This window comes from Kryptolebias marmoratus, linkage group LG3 (genome assembly GCF_001649575.2).
Source record: "Kryptolebias marmoratus isolate JLee-2015 linkage group LG3, ASM164957v2, whole genome shotgun sequence".
In the NCBI taxonomy this organism is placed as follows: Eukaryota; Metazoa; Chordata; class Actinopteri; order Cyprinodontiformes; family Rivulidae; genus Kryptolebias; species Kryptolebias marmoratus.
In genome coordinates this window covers 20,615,146-20,630,806 of record NC_051432.1, presented here as the reverse complement: position 1 = coordinate 20,630,806, position 15,661 = coordinate 20,615,146, and the positions used below count along the sequence as shown (strand labels likewise).

Genomic DNA, 15,661 nt, shown 5'->3' with positions numbered 1-15,661 from the left:
AATAAAAAGATCCGACTCGTACCCCACGGCTGACCTCTCACCTTGTGCACAAACTGCTCTACTCTGGTCTGAAGCCCCCACACCTCGAACTTGACTGTGACCAGTTTGTACGAGCACATGATGGGGTCCTGGGTGTCCCTCCAGCCTTCCTGCAGCAGGCCCCTCGATGTCTTCTCCGACTTGAAATACCGCAGGTCCTGTAGTTGGACAGGAAAAAAAAAACTGAAATTAATTCATATTCATATAAAATCCTAATCTGGGCTCACAGAAATTAACCCAATCTGTTTTTAAAAACAGGTAAGAAAATGGTTATCAGGCCTGTGATGGACAACAAGAAGGCTTTCCACATGATGTACAAAACTGGAGAGGTACATAAAATTGAGGTCTAAAATAGTTTTAATTAGATGTTAAAAAACTTAAATCTAATATGTTTTTGTATTTCACTTATGAGGACACTTGTAGGGTTACATAAACTGTTTCACAGGAGTTCAGGTTAACAGTACAATACAAAAGCAAAGAGAAATCTATGAAATCTTGTTTCATCTAAATCACATCGTTTCACTTCTTTTTTTACATCTGCCTCATGGTGTTTACTCCAAGTGGTTACACACACACACACACACTCCTACATGAACTCACCTCGGAGTCTTTGTAGTAGCGCTCAGGGATTTCATCGTAGACTATGTCAACGAAGCACACCTCCCTCTCCTGGTCCTTCAGTTCAATTTCAAAGATCTATAAAGAGAAAAGATTTGTTTTCAAATGCTGCCTGAAGATTCTACGCTCCAGTCAACTGATTACCATAAGAACCCCAATGTTAGACTGTATCATCTGAAAGCCGCTCTAACAGAAGTGCATCATTTTTTTTTACAGCCAGCAGGGGTCCTTCTATTCTCACATCTCAAGTTTGGACCTGAAAGATCTGACTTCAGTTACTGTGTCATATGTTCAGTCAGATGATACTGCAAAAAGTAAGAGGATGCCTTCTGCTTCACTGTTTGTTGGCATTTTTATTTGTTACCCCTCACTGTCTTATATGCCACTGAATATATGAAACAACAATTCAGTTTAATCGTTTTACAGTGTAGGATTAACACAGTGGAATTAAAACTTTAACAAACAGATCCTTGGATGTATTTGTAAGTCGATCGTGGGCTGTATGTTTGGTTTTTGGGTTTATTCAGATCATTTTCAAAGATTGACTTAAAAACATAAGTAAAACAATGTCCCATACAGGAATGGCAAATCTTGCTCAACACTTTCATCTCATATTTCTGTCATTTAAAGAATGCAAATGTTACATTTCTGATCTGAATACGTTTTGAGACAGAGGTGACGAGAAAAAATGAAAAGTACGAGGAAATTTGTAATAAAAGCAAGAAGTAGATAGAATTTAAAAAAATCTTGTATTTGCAGTGTCTCTTTTTCTGCAAATACAAACGAATGAGTAAAAACTTAACAAGCCTAACCAGCGTAGTGTGGGACAAAATCCAGATAAATAACCTAAAACAAGTGACAGCTAAAACAGCAGAAAAGGCTTGATTTAAAATCAATATCAGATTTTGCTGTGATCAAACCCTGATCTTGATTGGATCAAGCTGCTTTTTCACTGACTGATAAAGGTAGAAGAAATAGACACACATAGAAACATTTGAAAAAAGCTGCAGTCAGAACTTGACAAAGCACCTAATATACCTGAATATATTCCAGACTGTTTTTCTTGGACATTAGGAATGCAAAACAGCAGGAAGGTGATGATAATTTCAGTCAACGTTGCAACTGATGTTTCCAAAAATATATGCATGTTTTTGGACATTGCTGTGGCATTTTTAGCACACCAATTATTTTTTTAAAAGTGCAACACATTTTCTTGTACACCCACTCATTTTCTATTCATATTATTTACAACTTTCAACCCTCTGCTTGCTTTAACATTCCTCCTTCCACCCTTCTATCAATCCCTGCTCGTTGCAGCGCCGTCGGTCTTTCACTTTTTAGAGCTCGCGCACACATTGCAAAGACGAGCCAAATGGACGGACACATATTGTGCCATAATAAACACATGGGGGCACATGGATCTTGTTGAGAGTCTTGTTTTTGTTTTCACAATTCCTAATAAATTTTAAAAACAAATTGATGCACAGCTGCGCTCTTATCATGGCTCGGCATCATTTGTAGGGCACACACATCTCTTACTGGTAAACTTGTTACACGAAGCAGAAACGTGCAAAGACTCTTCATTCATTTTTCCTAAACGTTGTTACACAAAGTAGTGCAGCTGTCTTATTATCAATGTTGAATAAATGAGTGTGTCTGCAGGGTTACAGACAAAACACTGCACTGAATCTCAACTCCTATCCGAAGGCATCTCAATCAGTCTGTCGTCTGATCAGAATCACAAACATATTTATGCAACATCTTTCTGTTGTCTTGCATGAAACGCAGTGGCTGAAGTTACTTAAAACACCAACAGTCTGTCCATTTCGGTCCACGGGGAGACATATAAACTACTCCGACTAATCAACAGAGATACTGAGGGCCAGTCTTGCCGTACACGCTGCCAAAGCACAGACAGGTGAAGCTAAACGTGAACAGATTTTAAAATCAACTTTTTGGCCACAAACCACAACCCAACATATTTCAAGCTTTTTGTTTGTTCCACGCCAGCCTTTTCATTCCTCACTGTCCAAACACTGACACCCTCACTTGATGATTAATGTCCTTCTGCACTGGAGTGTAGAGTGTGTAATTCAACAGCTCTAATTAAATTAGCTATCCAAAAATTGAACCGCTATCTGGTAGATTTAGTGCTAATGCATACTTAGCATTACAATAAGGTAAACCACAAATTCAACAAGATTGTTTTCAGCATTCGCAGGTCATTTATGCTGTCTGCTACAGCGTTAAAAAAATCAGCTTTTAGTGCGTTACACCTTCTGTATGAGATAAAGAAAAGAAAGGCAGCAGTCTTTTATTAGGATGAAAGATCTGAGCTGGAGCACAGTTAATTAACAGAGTGGGTCTCCAGATTGACAGTAGAGGCAGCAACGAGAGTCCACAGAGGAAAAAGGTCCAGAAATAGTGATGTGCTGTAATTAAGGAGTCCAATTTAAAATCTTAAACTTAGCCCACAGAGTGATTTCCCAAAGTGTTTATTTAAAAAAAAAAAAAAAATATTAGCTTATATGTTTTTATCAGATTTTTAGTTCAGCTGCAGCATAGCAAAGAGAGTACTGAGCAGGATTAACAAAGCACACTTCCATCACTAATGGCAGAAAAAGGTTTAAGTCCATTTAAATCCAAACACAACATCACAAATGTGCCTAAACCTGACAAATACAATCTGTGTAGCGAATACAGTATCAGACACCATCTGCCTTTAGGCCATCTGCAAGAGGAACACAGAAGGGATCACTTTTCCTGAAAAGTCAAACAGTGCATCCAACAGACAACAGATATGAAGTACTTACATCATACGGAGAGCATTTGACTGCAAAGAAACATCTATTCCACTCCATCCGGACCATGTACTTACATTGTCATTGCTTCCTTTGTTGTCCTCATATTTCGTCTCTATATGGATGGAGAACTTGGGCAGGAATGAGCACTGCAGATTACAAAAGAAAAATATGAGAAGCCGTTATTAAAAAAAAAAAAAGCAATATGCGTCATCCTGCTGTTCAGATGAAAATAAACTGGGGTTGTGAAAAGTGTATTCAGTAGAATGTTTGGACTTTTTGTGATATTTAAGGCAAGCTTACTTTATGCTTCCTGATTGTACTATTTGTGAAAGACATTTGTTTAAAAATAGCCATTTTAAAAGATTTGTCTTGTACTTTTAATCTGCAGCGACTGCCAAAGCTGCTACTTGAAGGTTTTGTATGGGCGCGTTTACCAGCTCTACCCGTCAAGCTGCAAAAGTAACGCAAGACAAAACAAATCTTGGGACCTTTTGTTTCTTTTGCCTAAATATAATAATCCTGCATGGGTGTATTTACTGCATAGACTCATTTTTGAATACAAAATGCTCCTACACATGAACAAGCAAAGAATGTCAAGCATTCTGTTGCTGTCAAAGCATCATCGTCTTTCCCTGTTATTCTTGCACGCAAATGCAGTGTGACTCATGCTGTCCATATTTCTCACTTTGCACTACAGCAGCCTTATAGCTGAGCTCCACAACATGCAAGTGTCTTTTAGATGTGCTCGCTTATTTAGCCAAGGGTTCATGTGCTCATTTAGTGGCAAAAACCTGCGTTTTTCTGTGCGTGTATTTTATAGTAGGTGTTAAGATCACTGAAGAAAGAGAATATGCAGTAAAGCCGTAGTATGTATTTGTGGAGGGATATTGGAGCTGTGGTTTAAGCAGCAGAAGGCTCCATAATCTACTGCAGCAAAGAGAATTTATGGCTTCAAAAAGGAGGGGAATAATTAAGGTCTAAATATGGGAATGTTTACATTTGATATCATTTGGCATCTTCTGAATCTTCATATTTTTAAACTAAAGACCGAGTTGACTTCAAATCAGGAAACATCAAAAACTGAATCAAGAAGGATTTCTGTAACAGTAACTGCTGAATATACAGTAGTTATATTTATTAATGTGTACTATATTGCCACAAACCATACTGTAATACGAATAAATAAGACACTCAGAGCTTGTTTTATTTTGAAAAAGTGCTTGAATTGTAGTGAAATACACTGCGGATACTTACTGTATATTCTTCAGGTCAAAGCAGGGGGACACAAATGCACATCAGATAAAAGGAGAAAAGAAAAAAAGAAAAGAGCACGACAAATACAGTTAGTTTAATAGCCTTAAACACATCTCTATTATATAAATAAAAAGGGAAGACCACAACATACAAAAAAGTGATGTTAGTAAAAAAAAAGGTTTCCTTATAAAGTACATTTATAACAATATGACAAATTGCTTAATAATAAAATAAAAATGAGACATAAAAGGCTGTTAAAATTCCAACATTTCTACAAAAGCTTTCTCTGAATATTTATTGGAATAAAGTCTTCAACATGCAGCTTTTCAAATAAACCAATTTTATGCAAAATAAATAGAATGCATTTTTTCAGTCTCATCTCTTCCTCTGTCATTTTCTCACTTCAAAACCAAAATTTCTTCCTTTTGTAACATTTCTCTTTAATGGTGGGACTTATTAAAGCGTCGTAGACACATGTTCTGGCAGCTGCGGCAGCGATTGTTGCACCTCGGATTATTGACTCCTCGTAATCTTGGTGATTCACACGAAGAAGCTAAAAAATCCACTGCTGTGCTCATCGTAACACAGTGTCGATGACAAGCATTTGGATCCCAACAAGACTGTAAACACGTTAGGGTTGGCTTAATTTTCCTATGTCAATAACATTCTCATGGTTCCTCACATTGTGCCATGCAGGCGAGCTAAAATAGCAATAAACAGAAAGCAACTGTTTTCAGAACAGTAAAATCAGTCACCTTATTTACCTCGTCTTTAAATGTTGCATGTCAGCATTGAAGACCATCAAGAATCAATTGTGCTTTTTAAACCAAAGACTTTGTCTCTGAAGATTATACTTCATTGATCAATATTTAATCGCTGTTGCTTATCTACAGAAGTCGCTGACCTTTCAACTTTAACATTTTGCTTAAGATACTATAAGCGATCCTCCTTCAGTTGTTACAACATTCGGCTCAGGCTCCATGCTAAGCAGTCTGCATTTACATTACTGCCTTTTTAACCTCAGCAGAGCACAACAAAGTGTTTTACAAAGAGTTTCTTGTCAACTGTTTGCACAATCGTACATGCTTGTGACATGAAAGTTCACTATTATCTACAATGACATGTGAGCTTTGGGTGGAACCAGCAACCCTTTATCTGCAGCCAATGATGTTTACATGTTTGCACGAAGCATTTCTGCCTCTCCGTGTTTAAACCTCCAAACGTCCTTTAGAAATTAGAAATTGTGCAGCTGAAAACTGAGCTTAAATCATTTTAACATATGGCAGGCGTTTCTCGGGTTAAGCTGTCACCAGGAGGTTTCATCAAAATGTGTTACAATGTGCTGTGGAGATTAGCAGTATTGGATCGCGTCTATTCTTTTGTCTTTTCACACTATTTCAATGCGCTACAAACATCCAGTAAAGTGTTTGTACCGAGAGTAAAATGCATCTCGGCTTAAAACCCACTGAAAACTAGCAGAAAAGGTGACCTTAAAAACAGTGCCTTGCTTCATGTGACCGCACAGTCATTCTGTTTCTATACCTGGGAAGCACTTGAGAGCTCGAGTGTTACGGCAGGGCTTTCTGTGGAACAGCTGGACAACCTGCAAAATACATTTGCGCTGTATACTCACCTGTAATGGTGTATGGGTAGTAGTTCCATGCTTTCTCTGTGACATAGAAGATTTTAGGAACCACTGCTCGAGCCCAGCTGGGTAATTTACTGCAGAGAGACGGAGAGACAGACAGATTAGGAGCGAAACTCCGAGCAGAAACAATGGGAGGAGGATGAGAAGTAAAATTGCCTTCTTTATCACAGCAATCCAATAAAACTTTGTTGTGCATCTCACAAAAGAAAATTCAGGGAAAACGTGAAAAGAAAGCGCCTAAAACGCTTCGATTCGAGGAAGGTGCCACCTCATTGTGAGACAAATAAGCACTTTTAAGACAAGACATCTGCTATCTTAATTAGGAACATCTAGCTAACATTTTAAACATCTAACTTGTGGATTGTGGTTTGCTTTTAGGCCTGCTTTAATTCATAGTCAGCTGAGTTACATGTGTCTTTACTAAATGCTACATAACTAAAAGTTGGGTTGAGGAAATATCAGTTTGTGTAAACAATCATGGAGTTCTACAAGGTTCTGTGTTTGGACCAACACTTTTCAACTAATAGTTGCTTTAATTAAGTAGCATTATTGAACAGCATCTTGTTTTTTACCATGCTTATTTAAGACTAGAAACATACCTTTAAGACATAAAATCCAGCATGACCTTATTTTTGCTTTAAATTGTTTGTTTTTACTATAAAAAATACATCTGAAAAACTAGCTGATTCAAATTTCTATAGCAGGATTGCTGGCTAAATGTAGCAAAAGTGTTCATGTTCAATTTCAGTTTTGCTACTATTTGCAAAATCCAAAACGTAACCTATAATTGAATAACATTGAATTTTAAAGGCCTTCTCGTTACACACTTTCCAAAACAGAACAGCACTTTCAGACTGCAGAGATCCTAACAGTGGAAGGCAGACTCTTCAGTTATCAGTTTCCTCTCTTATCTAACCACTTCCTGGTATGGATTTAGGAGGAACACACCCTCTCTAAGACTTGGCTTAAAACTTTATTTAATGGAAAGTTGAACAGGCTTAGGTGACCCTGAGTCATGCCTTTGATTAAGATCTAAAAAGCTTCAGCTGCTGGGACATAAATGTGATCATGTCTTCTCCCCTTGCTTTTACTGATCTGTTTATGCTAGATTAATGTTAATGCTAATATTACTGTAATTAGCTTTTTGTTTTTTTTCCCCTTTTGCATAACTGGTGCTTATAAATGTATCTTTTCTTTTTTCATCTTTCTGTTCTGTCATGCTCCTTCAGGTTAGTGCAGATGGCTGCCCTCCCCGAGTCTGGTTCTGCTACAACCCATCTTAGATTCTTCTGTCTGTGTAGATTTGAACTGCACCATAACTGGATTGATTGGTCTGGATACTGTAGGTCATGAAATGAAGTTTATATAACTTGATTTGAACTGGGTCTTTCACTTTTTTGTGGTTTTCTTAGTTTCGTTGCTGAACAGGATTTGTGAATAAACAGAGTTAAATTGAACAGAAATTCTTCATGTTCAAATAGTAACACATTTGTTTTAAGTATCAAGAAGTTTGATAAAAAAAAATTAACTCTTAAGAAAAATGTGTAATTAGCCACAAGTTTGTTTTACTCTTCCAAAAAAAAATTATGTGATTATCAGTCAGCTTTGATGTGCTGAAAGACTTTGTTTCGGCCAAGCAAACCGAACTATTCCCTTCTCCGTTTTGCTATTTGTGTGAGCTAAAATGGTGCTAGTTCCATTTTTAGTTCACTTTTTGATTAAGAAGTATTACTTTTTTTTTTAAACCCTTGAAAAAAAACAAATAAATCTGCTTCCTAAATATCTGACTGTTCCCTAAGGTCCAGCTCTTCTAAACTTGAGAATTTTCTGATCCTGTAAGCCTCTTTTGGCAGCCTGAGCCCTCCTGTGTAATCTACAATGTGTTCACTGCGTTCATGGTATCCCAGTGCTCTGGCAGTGTGTGCACTCAGGGGACTTTATGTGTGAGTGTGCATGCTTGACATTCCCCAAATCCAAACTAATAAATAAGCTTATTAAAAAACTATACTTTTATGTTCAAAGACATAAAAGGCTTCTTATATACTCGTCTTCATTTCAGCTTTTTTTTTTTTATAATTTTTTTAGGCATACAAAATGGTTTCTTTAGGAGGACAAAAACGGCACCCAGTGCATCGTGACAGCTGTGAATAAAATCAGCCCTCGACTGTGATATTTTGTTAACGTTGGCAGGCTCAATTGCTCTCTCTCCCCCAACAAAAGAGACAACACTTCTCCTACACTTCCATCTGTTGATTGCTCCCATTCCCTCCTTGTTCATTTAAAGGTTCTGCCCAGTATCTGCTGGGATACAGCCCGTGTTTATCAAGCGAGAGCAGCGAGTGGCTGCTTTTGTACTAAAGCTGGTGTTTGCATTTAGAGAAAAAAAAGGAAATCTAAAAGTAAAAGTGAGATCTCCTCTTTCTTACAGTTACTTACAAAATAAGCATGGGAAAATTAAAGTCTTTAGTTTGGATGGGGTCAAGCAAAAGTGTAATATACTGTAGAAAATTGATTGTTATAGAGAGGTAAAGTGGTTGAAGAAAAACAAAGTCCAGATAGACTTTCCTGCTGGTAAATCAAGGCATGATAGAATAAACTTAAATTAAACGTTACCTGTGACAAAAACATTGTTTTATGTGATAAATGTTTAGCAGTATATGAGTAAAAATCACATGCGTTTTGTTTCTGATTGTAGATACATAAAACAGCATTTTCATATATTTCGTAAACAGTTACCTTCTTTTCTCAGGGTTAAATACTTTTCATTTATAGAACTTCTTTATCGCAGTCGTCAGAGGCAGAGCATTATTTTTAAACTTTCTTAATGCTATTCTACTAAATTCCAATAAAAGATTTTTCAATTAGGCATGGAAATTAATGTTACTTTGTCTTAAAAGTAAACAAAACTAAATGCATGTAAAATTCCATTCCCTCAGACACAGCAGCTGATATGGCTTTAAAATGTTTATATGCATGGATTTAATTTTTTGTTTTAGTTTAGAGTATCAGAAGCCATTTAAGGTAGTTTTTCTGCATAATTTTCAGTTAAAATATGCAAACACTTACTTCTTAATTTAAGAAAATTACTGGTAATAGGTTTGATTTCTATTCCAAATGACTTAAATTAATAAAAAGGGAAAAAAGAATGGAAAATGCACACAGTGCTACCTTTTGCTTTCTTTCTTTCTTTCTTCTGCAGAGCAGAGATGTGCCAACTCAACATAATTTGTTCCTCTGGATAGCGAATGCTGACACAGGTTTTTGTGCTCAGACAAATGGTCTACAGCATCTTCTTGATGCCCCAATTTTCTCCTTTTTGGTCTTGTTTTGTCTCCCTTATTCTGTTTTTTCCCCCTCTCTTTCTGTATTACATATTTTTCTTTATCTGCCATATTTTCTCTAGTTGTGTGATTCCATTGTAACAAAGCTTTTTGTGAAGCAAAGACCAAAAAAAAAAAAAAAAAGCTAAGGAGCTGCACTTTGTTAGAAAAATAAAGTGCAGCATAAAGACTGGCTGTAGTTTGAAGTGCTAAGCAACAAAAAGCTGACCTGCTTTCCCAGGCATAGCTGAGGATGACATATTCCCTTAATATTCTGAGCAAAACTGCTTAATTTCAGCATTTAAAATAGAAAAGGGAAATGGGAAAAGTTTGCACACCTACATGCATCGTCAGCACAAAGCAACAACCATGTGGTAAGTGTCACAGCTTAAAAATCACCATTATTCCCTTTTAAAATGAAACTACTTTTAGCTTCTGTTAAAGTTTTACTCACCACAACAGTGCATATATGATTTCCAAAATATATTACACTTGTATAGGTATTTGTATACAGTCTTATGATTTCTGAAAAAACTAAATTTTGCAGTTAAGAGGAGCTTTTGTTCCTGTTATTATTCTGATCACTTTTCCATCAAGGTCCAATTCATGCTGGTGTTTTTTTTATCTGTACAGTGCATAACCACCTCAGAATCTGCTTTCTGAATGTTTCCTGTACTCAAAAAGGAGATTTGATTTGCATTCCTAGCAATGTTTTTGGACAATAATCAGCTATTTGCCATGCCATGTTTCATTTTGAATCTCGTCTCAGTTGGTTCTTGCCCATTTTTTTCCCCCAGCTTTGCTGTTGGCTCACATTACTCTCAGTTGTTCAGAAACGGAGTATGAAACATCAAACTTGATACTTTAAAACTTGATTTCTTTTTCAAAAGCTGATAATCTTCTCCTCACTAAATTCATAGTAAGAATGTTTGACACAAGGAATTCTGACATAAAACTGAACTTGACAGGCAGACAGACGCTACATTTGATACTCTCGGGAAATCCACGTGGCTTATGAAAGTTTGAATGCGTTGTTCTTTGAGCGAGCGTCAAACTGGAGATCAAGTCCCTGGTGATGAGCAAGCTGTTACTACAATAAGCAAAATGAAGCGAACAGTTGGCTAATTGGCCTTTTGATGAGACAAAATGTGTGGTGTTTCACAGCCGCACTGCTTAAACATTCTTCTATAAAACTAGTAATGTGGGAAGCTTTTGATGCCATTTGCTTTGAATTAGCTGTTGCCATAGTTTCTGTGAGGAGTCATCTTATCTTCAGCTGTTCAGTCATGATGGCTAATGGTGTTCTTTTTACCTTATTTTACACACAAAGTTGTTTTTTTAAGAAAAATACAATAATTCAAGATAAATATGAATTTCATAAAGTAGCTAAAATGGATTATTATTAAAGCAGCTGCTTCAAAGTGATGCAAACCAAACCACTGGGTAACAATAAAACAGGGGGCCACGTTCCGCTGACCTGTTGAGGTAGACTCGTTTCTCTGTGAACTGGCCTTGGCCGTGAATTGGGTCTTCAAACGGTTCGTTCTGAACAACCTCCACCCCTTCCCCTCGATCGCTCTGCTCATGGCTGTGTTTGCTGATCATGTAGAGCTGGCCGATCCGGTACTGGAAGATAAAGAGACACGCAGGGAAACATGAGAACACAAACCGCACACCAACCTGTCACAGACAAGCTTCAACCCGTCACCGACGAGCTTCACCTCAAGATTTTAAATCATGAATACACAAAAAAAATAGGTTAACTACCAAGAAAGCAAAGTCGTGAATTTCTCTTTTATTTTCTGAAGGATAAACTTGTGCCTTAAATTTGTTCAGGAGTCAAAATCAGCCCACATTAAGTCTCACAAGACAACTTTTTGACACTATTAAAAGAAATGATATACTTTACAAAACAGAATTCTTATGGTTTCTAAAATGTACATGTCTATAATATTTATCTTTGCAACATAAATGTTTACACTGAATTTGTGGTATTTGGACATAAACAAAATACTTGTACTTCTAAAATGTATAAGTTAGACACAAATCAAAAGGTGAAATAAGAAAGCTGTTATTTCACATGCTTGTTTTATTATTCCCCCCATCCCAAGACTGGTTATCAGATTGCTCTACTATTTAATATTAATAATGTTTTGGCTTCATTTGTCAAAGCAAAAATACTTAGTTCTTCGTTATACATTTATTTTCCATTAAGATAAAAAGACGTTGTGTGGGATGTTTACTGTTTTTGCAAACAAGGTAGTAAAAGAAATGTGTAGGAATAAGTGCAAAAACAACAAAAGTGATAATGAACACAATATTGGATTTTGTTAACATTCTTACAAATATATACTCTTATACAATATTACACTGACAGACAGAAAACATTTAAATACTAAGACATAAAAAAATACAATCTATAACACTGAGGACATTTTGAACAGGCTGTTCAACTGTGACTCCTATTTCTGGCTGAAATGGTCGGCAAAATGTGAGAAAATTGATCTATGACAAGGTAAAAACTTGCTTGTTTGCTTAGCCAGAGGTCAACAGTCTCTTTTTTGATATTACATTTATTTTTCAGCTCTGCTTTATTTTAGGAACTGTGATAAAAAAAAACTAATAAACAGCATCAAAAGAGGATAATTTTCATGAGTGGTTGACAGACATGAACTAGCAAAAATAAAGAAAATTGATAAAGCATAAATAAGGATGTAAACAGCCACATAAAACATTTTTTATACTTCTAATCCTTTTATCGGTTATGAGCAGTGAAGCAGCTTCCTTCTCAGTCACCACATGATTTCGCTCTCACACAGCTTTCAGTTGGGGAAAAAAAAAAATCTCAAAGGTGAGAGCTGGGCCATGGTAATGAAGGAGACTGAATCCAGCATATTCCCCTGAATCACACTTTTCGTCTTTGCCTGACCTTTACCTGTCACAGCTGTTGGCTGAGCTGTGAAATGCTGTCAGGGGGAAATGTGAGGTGCTCACCTACTAAAGCTCCCAGAGGGATTCTCAGGTGGTGTCAACACCTAGATGCTGCTGGGAAAATCTCTGATGGGTACAACTATTTACAAAAAAAGGCTAGGAGGTAAAATAAATACAACAATTATTCAAAATTCCCCAAAGTAATTTATCCAGGCCTGGTGGGGAAAAAAAAAGCAAAACCAGTAGTCAAGACCAATCCTATCAAAGAGAGGATTGTAGTTTTAAAAGATAAATAAATATATTTGCAAAAGAGTAATGACTTATGGAATATTTAAGGAATATTCAAGAAAAGAAATATGTTTAGTTTTTTTTTGTTTGTTTTTTTTCCCCAGGGAAATTAGCAAACATACAGTTGCAAACTCACAACTATTTCAGTAGAACCACAAACCCTAACAGTAAAACACCAGAGCTGAAATGAAATTAAGCCAAAATACTAGGTAACAAACAACTTTTGCTGTAAAGTTTTTGACCTGACGCTTTGATTAAACCACACTATTGAGTTCTGCCAAGTGCTCACTGTGTTTCAGAGTTTCAGAGACAATTTCTGCTGCACAATGTGCTTGTGCAACATTATATATGTGACGTGTTTGAGTTTGATGATGGGATGAAGACGGGAAATAAATAAATTAGCTTTCCATAAAAACGTCACTGATTAAATATCAAAATAGAAAGCACCCAATCTGCAAAGTGGAACCGACATGTCGGAATATTTTGCATGAATGTACATCAGTGGGACTGCAGCAGAGTTTGAGGCTAGTAAAGATAAGAGTAAAAGCCAGTGAAGAACATTTACATTTATTTGGCGGCAGTAAGTAATGTATGCAAGTGGATGGAAATGTAGGGAAACTTTTTAATATACATGTATACTTGATTAAACAATGGAATGAATCAATCAAATACATGAAAGCTGAAGCCCAGCAAAAGGCCAGAGCTTGTAGTACAGAGGACAAGAAAAACCGTTCAGTGGTGTTTCCTGACTGGTCACCATACATTGTAATTTCCTGAATTAGACGTGTCCTATTGCTTCATTGAAGTGCGAGGATGGTCATTGTTATGCTGAACAGACCTTCCAGTGGCCAATTTTCCCTCTGGGACAAAAAGTGTAATCATGTGAAAAATACACACTCCAATCAGAATAAGGAGGCTTTAACACACTGTAACACAACAGTGATGAACTAAAATCGCTTTTGATCAATTCTGATTAAATACAAAGCGAGAGGGGAGAAAAAGAAATGATCTCCTGCGTTTCACACTTTTAGTGTCTCGCTAGTGTCCTCTGTGGACTAATGACACTGAAGACATCAGTTTTATTAAAATTACAAAAATCTATTAATCATGAAAATGAATACAAATTCTAAATAATAGACTGACTGCATTGTTACTAAAGTTCTAATTAAAACTTGGAAAAAAATCTTTTCAAACGTATAAATCAGATTGATTATAAAATCACATTTTTATAGCTGATGGAGTATTTAACTCAATCTGTATTGGAAGTGATTTACAAGTAAACAACTAAAGTGCTATGAACCTAAATGGGTTCAGTTAATTTTAGAGACCGTGACATGGATCCTGCTGAAGAATGTTCTATGAACATGTATATGGTTAAAAAAAAATCACCATATACAATAGACATGAATAAATGAATTACAGCCGATTTTTTTCATGTCAAGCAATTTAATAATGTACATCTATATGCCTTTATTATCGGGTTCACCGCACTGCACAAGGAGCAGAGAACACAAAGGAGAGACTCTGAACTCTGAAAGAAGACCGTAGATATCCATGTTGAAGGTTGAAGGCTATAATACCATCACCAAGCAGCTTTAAGTTCCTCTGACCACAGCAGTCAATATTAATACAAAGTATAAAGATTATAGACTTAGACACAAGAGGAAATGCAGCCCCAAGTTGATCAGATGAAAGAAAAAGAGCCAAACCATCAAAAAACAATCAAACTGAACTGAACTTCAAGGTCAAGGTACATCACTTTCTGATCACACCAATCATCACTTTTTGAAACATAATGGGCTCCACAGAAGAAAACATAGGGGGCTCCATCATTAGAAGAAAAACAAAAAAGGCCAGACAGGAATTCATCAAAATACATGCTGACGAGCCCCAAAGTTTCTACAAGTTGTTTCTAGAACTGATAAGACAAAAACAGGCCAGAAGTTGTAGTTTTGTGGAAGGTTATTGACAAATTTATCCCCATCTGTATAGACAAGGTGTCCAATGATTGTGAGGTTGTTTACATATTCCCCACATGAACACACAAACAACAGAACCTACTGGAACACAAATCTTCCAGACTCGAAAGTCCAGGAATGTTAATTCAGAATCTAAAATGAACAAAGACACACAGTGTTCAGCTATCCTTGGCCACAGTGAGACCTGTTACATAAATGTACTTTTACCCCGTCTGTGCTTGATGTTTTGCTGGAGTTTGTTGCTCTAAACCGATCTGAAGTATAATCAATGAAAACAGCAGAGAAGAAATAAATCCATTTTTGAGCTTCTAAATATAAAATAAAACAATGGCACGAATATTTGATATTTGTCAGTTTTTATTTATTTCTTGCAATTTGCTGCTGGTTCTTAATTTAGATTTGATGTACAAGAGCCCAAAAAGCAGTACAGAAAAACAAATCTAATGGTTTTTTTTTTTATAGATTCTGTAAGATCCACTCATAACTAAAGTTTTCTTTCAGCTACTTGGGCAGCATGAGCAGCAACTAAAAGTTCAGTGGCAGTTTAAAAACAGTGCAGCTGAAGGCTGTCGAGTTGAAACAATATAAAAGTAATCAGGACATCAGCACTCACAGCATATCTCAAGGACATTTTGTGCAGGCTGAAAAAAAAAGCCCCATACAATCTGGTATTCTGTACTCAGTGCTGCAGTCATGGAATAAAGATCTATATTTAAACCTTATTTAGTAATGATGGAAGGAAGCCCCATTTAATTAAACGCTAGAATTTCGCATCCTCTA

The 15,661-nt window shown here is 36.4% G+C and overlaps 1 protein-coding gene across 2 annotated transcripts in view; it reads right to left on the bottom strand.

Annotated features, from left to right (window-relative positions):
• LOC108247230 (phosphatidylinositol transfer protein cytoplasmic 1) overlaps positions 1-15,661 on the bottom strand; it is a 63,259-nt gene that overhangs the window by 6,810 nt on the left and 40,788 nt on the right. For both annotated transcript variants that reach the window (XM_017435194.3, XM_017435196.3), the window contains exons 2-7: positions 11,161-11,309; positions 6,349-6,437; positions 4,716-4,723; positions 3,536-3,607; positions 640-735; positions 42-197 (exon numbers count right to left, since the gene is read on the bottom strand). In XM_017435194.3, coding sequence (XP_017290683.1) covers positions 42-197; positions 640-735; positions 3,536-3,607; positions 4,716-4,723; positions 6,349-6,437; positions 11,161-11,309 — 570 coding nt within the window. The remainder of the gene's footprint in view (positions 1-41; positions 198-639; positions 736-3,535; positions 3,608-4,715; positions 4,724-6,348; positions 6,438-11,160; positions 11,310-15,661) is intronic.